Source organism: Vicia villosa, linkage group LG6, assembly GCF_029867415.1.
Source record: "Vicia villosa cultivar HV-30 ecotype Madison, WI linkage group LG6, Vvil1.0, whole genome shotgun sequence".
NCBI lineage: Eukaryota > Viridiplantae > Streptophyta > Magnoliopsida > Fabales > Fabaceae > Vicia > Vicia villosa.
The window spans coordinates 74,264,098-74,271,394 of record NC_081185.1 but is presented as its reverse complement, the minus strand read 5'-3'; the positions used below and the strand labels follow the sequence as shown (position 1 = coordinate 74,271,394).

The window sequence follows — 7,297 nt, the reverse complement described above, 5'->3', positions numbered from 1 at the left end:
TTAACCATAATCTTTATAATAAATTTGTAAATAGTGTTACACAAGCTAATAAACCTAAATTCTTTAAAAAAAAAAATTAGATTATCTACCTTAGAAATGAATGTGATAAGAGTCTAGGAGTGAAAGTTATTTCTTACAAAAGTATTTTTTTTATAAGAATGACATTATCAATCCTCCATTTCACTTTTTTCTTTTCAATTATGCTGTTTAAAGACTTGCACGACCTTGTAAAAAAAAAACACAAATACACAAATGTTAGGCTTTCAATTTCAGTACGTTCTATTTCCATTTTAACAACATCACTGAGTTCTTACCGGCACAGACACAATCGCCGTTCATGAATTCCCCTCCGGCGAAGTCCAAGCAATCAAACGGCGCTCCACCGTCGTTGTTAGTCCTCCTTGATGAACTCATTTCAGAAATTCTTTCACGGCTTCCTGTCAAAACTCTAATGCAAATAAAATGTGTTTGCAAGTCATGGAAAACCCTAATCTCCGATCCCGCCTTCGCCAAATTGCACCTTCAGCGATCGCCAAAAAACACTCACTTCTTACTGATACCAGAATGGTCTATGCCTGACGAGGATTGGGATTGCAGTGTCGTACCCTTTACCGTAACTGATTTGATAGAGAGCCCATTGCTCATCATTGGCAACTATCGATTGAGGTGTATCACCATTTCCTATGATCATCGGTCTCACTACCGATTGAGGAACATGGATTGCTGGAAGATAGTTGGTTCATGTAACGGATTGCTCTGCTTGATCGGTGGTTCTGATCCTTTGGCTATTGAGAATCAAACCTGGTTCCGTTTTTGGAACCCAGCCACGAGGACATTATCTGAAAAATTAGGTTATCTAAGTCTAGCTAACTCTTACAGGTTCACATTCGGTTATGATGTTTCAACTGACTCTTATAAGGTCTTGGCTTTCTCTACAAACAAGGTGAAAGTTTTTAGTTTGAGTGACAATGTTTGGAAAAACATTGAATGTTTTCCATCTGTACCTTTTGGCCTTCATCCTAGTAGTCTCCGTTACCCATTTGTGAATAATGGCGTGTATATAAGTGGTACTATTAACTGGCTGACTATTCGAAATAAGACTGAATATGAGTGGAATGACATTACCATTGAGCAATTTGTGATTGTCTCGCTCGATCTTGCCACGGAGACTTACCAGGAGTTGTTGCCACCTCGGGGTTTTGTTGAAGTACCACCTGTCGAGCCATCTGTAAATGTGTTGATGGACTGTCTTTGTTTTTCTCACCGTGCCAAGGGAACTCATTTTGTTATATGGAAAATGATGGAATTCGGAGTTCGAGAGTCTTGGACTCTATTCCTCAGAATTAGTTTTCAAAGTCTTCGAATTTACCATGGCATTGATGATTGGCTGGCATATGGTTCTCAATTGTTTCTGTTCCCTTTGTATTTTTGTGACAGTAGCGACACACTGATTATTGCAAGCAACCAAGGAGGTGATGGTTTTTACAACCAACATGCAATTGTCTATAATTGGAGAAATAATATAGTAGAGGAAATTACATCAAACCACAATGATATATTGTGGTTTTATACCAAGGGTTATATTGAAAGCTTGGTTTCGACCTGTCCAAAGTAAGTTTCTCTTTAATGATTTAATTGTTTGGTTTCTCTTCAATGATTTAATAAATCTATACATAATATGAGAAAAGAAAAACATTAGTTTCTCTTCAAACTTTTAATGTTTTTGGTTAATGCTAGAAACATGTCGATGGGTTGGTGATGCATATGTGACATATCTCTTGACTTTGACTGATTTATGATCTATAGATACATACATATATGAGAAAAGAAAAACTTTAGTTTCTGTTGAAACTTGTAATGTTTTTGTTTAAAACTTTGTTATAGATGATGAATGTTTTTGAACTTGTATTCTATATTGTATAAACGTTCAAACTGGCTGAAGGTATGTTTGTCGACTCACCTCCTTATGTTCTGGTTGAATAAGTAGAGTGGTTCTGTTACCATGTTTTTTTTAGTAATTCTATTATAATATTTACATCTAGGTGATCTATATAGAAATTAAGCATTAAAATGATTTTACAAATTAATACACATGTGTATATGTATAAATTATATATGGTTTAGTTTTGTTTATGCCAGTTCAAGTATATCCAATTTTTGGAAGCTAGGACTATTTTATTTTTATACTGATAATAATGCAATAGTATCTAGAATTATAACTGTCATGTCACTTGTGGTACTGGCTTGTCGGCATCAAGGTTGAAACTAATTCAATCTCCTATCTAATATGGGTCTTTTTTTTGAATCACAGGACCACACCATCAACTTCAAGCACATATGGTATTGTTGACGGTTGATGGTTTGGTAGGAAGAAAGGAAAAAAGCAATATTGAAGTTATATTTTCTTCTGATTTAGTGCTCATTTGGCAGGAAGAAAGGAAAAAAGTATTATTGGAGCTATATTTTCTTCAGTTTTAGTAATCATTTGGTATAAGATGTTTATGGCTCTCTTGATTCCTCTTTTGGACCCCTTTGTAAGTGTATAGAATTTACCGCAAAATATGTTTTGTTTTTCAATTGTACTCCTATTTGTGTAAGAGAGCCACTCGGAAGAATTATTGTTGCTTAAACATCCAACTGTTTTACGATGATATCAACCTTGGTTTTGGCAACACAAATTTTATTATGTACATGTGATCCTCCCCAAGCCCAGCGGTACATTAAACCACTAGCGTTGAGACACCTTTAGTTTTTGTTGCAGAAGAATGAACTCTAAAACTTGTCTGAGCACAATTGCAGTTATCTTTGGATTGTCTAAAAGTACATTCTTTGCAATACATTAAAATATTTTTCTCATCATTTAAAATGACACTGTTTGGTATCATATTGGTGATGGTAATGTTGTTTATAATGACGAGTGTGTGAGTTGGCTCAACTTGAGGGAACCTAACTCGGTGGTTTATATATGCTTTCGGAATCTGTATAGTCTCGTTAGGGAGCATTATTTGGAGATAGAGAGTTGGATTGCGGTGTATGGTTCATTTGGATGATGCTTGAGGATGACGATGGGTTCTGTGTGGTTGTATAGGGTTTCAATTTCAAGAGAGGGATGTGTTTCACACAGGTTGATCTCGAAGCACCCTGCAGTTGGAGAATTCTTAATTCAATGGTTAAAATTAAGTTGCGGAGGGGATAGGCGCTGGAGTGACCATTATCTAATCTTCGAGAGATTTTGTCCACTTCATTGGCTTAAAACACAACTGGATTTAGGTGAAACCTATATCTAATGACTTTCTAGATTTGTTTGCTCTAGAATTTTCAAAAATGTCTTGAATTGAAATTTCCTTACCATTAACAATAACATCTCCAATCATTGGAATATCATATAAATAATAAGAAGGAACAAGAAATAGAAATTTAACAATATTTCTTGCATCTAATTCAGTTTTATAACATCTAATAAAAAGGAAAAATTTCGAACTTTTTGAATTCAAAAAGTTAACTCAACTTTTCACTTCTAAAATTCCTCGGAAAAAACATCCATATCACCTTCATTCCTTCCAAACAAATAGCACAAGTTTCACAATTTATGTATTGCCCATGTACTTGTTTTCACCCGTGTTTTAAAAATCGGATCGGACATTAAACCGGTGAGGGTATTGGGTCACTGATTTATTGGTCGAACCACTGCCTCACTGATCGAACCGCATGACTAAACTGGATTAAACCGGATAACTCGGTTGAATAGATCGGTCGTTATAACAAAATTATATAGGTATAAAATTTGTCAAACCGGATGATTCAGTCTCTACAAAATATAACTAGCACTTAAATTTTTTGAAAATATCATTTTATAAATAAATTCACGAGTTCATAATTTAAATTCAAATTTTAAACATAGGTATCACACATAATAAAAAAGTACAAAATTACAAAATATAATTGCAAACAAAGTTTAACCGCAACATAATCTAATTGAATAATTTATAACAAAATAATTACATTGTCTACTAAATTTAATTCAAGAAAGGAAAAATCGTTTCAATGTTGGAATCTCCTTCTTCAATATCAAAATCATCGGTAACAAAATCAACCGCATCTGTAACATTTTTTATTTTATTTTATTTATTTTGTTTTTTATTTTAATTTTTTATTAAAATAATCAATACGTCGTTGTTTTAATTTTTTAAAATTAAAAAAAATTAAAAAATGCACTTAAACCGTCTGTTCAGAAAAATCGTCGGTTTTCCTGGTTTTAGCAGTTTACACCGGTTTTGACCGGTTCACATCGATTCAATAACATTTTCGATCCAGCTATTGAACCAGACCGATTATCTGACCGGTTCCCAGTTCAACCGACCGGTTTGGTCCGGTTTTTAATACATTGGTTTCCACATTAGTCATTTTGGTATCACCTTCATTCCTTCCAAACAAGTAGCACAAGTTTCACAATTTATGTATTGCCCATGTACTCCAGTGTTTCCACAATATTAGTCATTTTGGATTTGTCACCCGAGTTCATAAATTAGTATGATATAAATTTATATGTTATGGAGCATTTCTAGTCATTTTGGATTTGTCAGCAGAATTCATAAATTAGTATGATATAAATTTATATGTTACGGAGCATTTCTATTAGGCTTTGTTTGCGAGTTTGAAGGGGAAGAGAGGGGAAGATTTTGGAAAATTTATAGTTTTTTTTTTTGCAGAAGAATGAACTCTGAAACTTGTCTGAACACAATTGCAGTTATCTTTTGATTGTATAATAATCTGTCTAAAAGTACATTTTTAAAATATTTTTCTCATCATTTAAAATGACACTGTTTGGTATCATATTGGTGACGGTAATGCTGTTTATAATGATGTGCGTGTGAGTTGCTCAACTTGAGGGAACCTAACTCGGTGGTGTATATATATGCTTTGGGAGTATGTATAGTCTCGATAGGGAGCGGTATTTGGAGATAGAGAGTAGGATTGCGGCATCTGGCGAAAAAGTTCATTTGGGTCCTGTTAAGTCAGTTCAGTCGGTAGTTGTGCAAGAACATCAGATGCATGGGCAGGGACGTGGTTTCCAACTTTTTGAATTCAAAAAAGTTAACAAAACTCAACTTTTGCTTCTAAAATTCCTTTGAAAAAACATCCATCTCAACTTTTACTTCTAAAATTCCTTTGAAAAAGCATCCATATTGTTAAGATATTGGTTTGGGCCTTAGTCCAAACAAAATAAACAGGAGTTGGCTTAGTTAGTATTTCCCATATAAATAGGAGTCCCATATAAATAGGAGTGTATGAGACAGTTGTTAAGTATGTTATTATTTTATGTTTTCATATTAGGGTTTGAGGAGAAGAGAGAGAAGAGAGAGAGAGAGAGAGAGAGAGAGAGAGAGAGAGAGAGAGAGCCTCTAAGAACCATTTGCTCTGAAATTATAGGGACTAGTCTCTATAATAGTTCTTAATTCAAATCCGGTAGGTCAGACTAATTGACGGGGATCGAAAATTAAGATAAATGGAAAATATAATATTGATTGAATTAAGATTTATTACAGAGACTGATCTCTATACTTCCATAATAAATGCTCCTCAGAGGAGAGATGATTCTCTCTGCCCAAACCCTAATATGAAAATAGAAAATAATAACATACCTAATGTGATTGCGAGCTTCTCCAAATGTTATGTGTTTTGATGAAGACAACATATGTGCACTCATAAATATCAAGAAAGGATGTATCAAAGGTTGTACTACTCAAATTATTAAAGTCAAAGAAAATTGTCAACATACAAGATCACTTGAAGACTTTATGAAGTTCATCTTTCAAATAGGTACAAACATGTTCTTATAAGAATAAATTTAGTGTTCAAAATCATCCTCAAATCATGTGCATTTTTGCTTATTGAAAATTCTGTTTTTCTAACTTTTTTAGTCTGGAAATCGCTTTCCTATAAGTGGAAATCGATTTCCTATGCGTGCCCAGCCAAATCAGCTTCTGGAAATTTGTTTTTTGCTTGTGGAAATCGATTTCCTGTGGTGGTAAATCGATTTCCAGTATCAGTTTTTGAATTTTAAGGCACAACGTTTCAGGGAAATCGATTTCCCATAATGGTAAATCGATTTCCATCGTTCCAGAATCAAAAACAGTATGTTTCATTATTTGAACGTGAATCCTTTTTGTTCCATCAACCTTTGCACCTTTTCATTATATCATACTCATTCCTAGGGGTGTTAAGACACTATATATATCCTATATTTTCAGAATTCAAATTACCTCTTCCTATTGCAATTTAACATCTTTCTATATCATAAAATTCTCATTCAAGTGTTGTGATTACCAAACTTTCAAAAAGAATTTTCTGCATTGTCTCATAAATCATAAACAGAAAATTCATATCATATCCATCAACATTTGAGCACTTGTTATTCTTATAAATTGCATGATTGGTAGAGAAGATCAATCAAGTGATTGATACATTGTTCTTCTATTCAAACTCTTATACAAAATCAAATACTTGTTGTATTCTTGTTATCCAGGATTGTTGGAAACAAGTTAGACACTTTGAGAGGATTGTTCTCATAAGTGGTCTTAGTGAAAAATCCAAGAGGATTGTTCTTGGTCCAAGAGGATTGTTCTTGGTGTTTGGTTAGGCTTGTACAAGATACCAACTATATTGAAATCTCTTACTGCGTAAGGGGACTGGAGTACTCTCGGTTTGTGAGGGGAACCAGGATATATCCTTGTGTCATTTATTTTTCTGCACTTTACATCTTTTAGTAACATTACCATAAACCAGAAAAATAATCACTTTACACCATAAAATCGAAAAAGTTATAAAGTACCTAATTCACCCCCCCTCTTAGGCATATCTGATACTTACATTTGGCATCAGAGCAAGTTATAGGTAACTTGTTCCTAAAGATCCAGAATGGCTTCCGCAAATCAAAGACCGGTTTTCAAAGATGGTGGTTCTAACAACAAGCCTCCATTGTTTTGTGGTGAATATTTTGACTTTTGGAAAATCCAAATGAAGGCTCATCTAGAAGCACAAGGAGAAGAAGTTTGGGCGGCTGTCCTGCAAGGTCCTCATGTTCCTACAACGGTCGTTAATGGTGTTGGATCGGAGAAACCTAAAGCGTCATGGGATGATAATGATAGAAAAAGGGTTCTTGCTGACAAAAAGGCGATCAGTCTTCTTCATGGTGCTCTTAGTATGGATGAATTCTTCCGAGTATCAACATGTACAACATCAAAGGAAATTTGGGATACTCTTGTAGAAACTCATGAAGGTACCGCTGAAGTTAAAA

General features: G+C 34.2%; 1 protein-coding gene across 1 annotated transcript; it reads left to right on the top strand.

The window, feature by feature from the left end:
- The first annotated feature begins 231 nt into the window (after window positions 1-231).
- Window positions 232-3,260, top strand: LOC131611663 (F-box/kelch-repeat protein At3g23880-like). Its single transcript, XM_058883586.1, has 2 exons — window positions 232-1,611; window positions 2,312-3,260. Exons 1-2 carry the CDS (start codon window positions 338-340, stop codon window positions 2,355-2,357), a joined length of 1,320 nt encoding a protein of 439 aa, XP_058739569.1. The 5' UTR covers window positions 232-337; the 3' UTR covers window positions 2,358-3,260.
- The last annotated feature ends 4,037 nt before the right edge of the window (window positions 3,261-7,297 follow it).

Excerpts from the sequence above, each read along its gene's own strand:
- LOC131611663 (XM_058883586.1), top strand. The coding sequence starts at position 338 with ATGAATTCCCCTCCGGCGAAGTCCAAGCAATCAAACGGCGCTCCACCG. Across the intron at positions 1,612-2,311 it reads TTGGTTTCGACCTGTCCAAA|GACCACACCATCAACTTCAA; the intron begins GTAAGTTTCTCT and ends TTTGAATCACAG.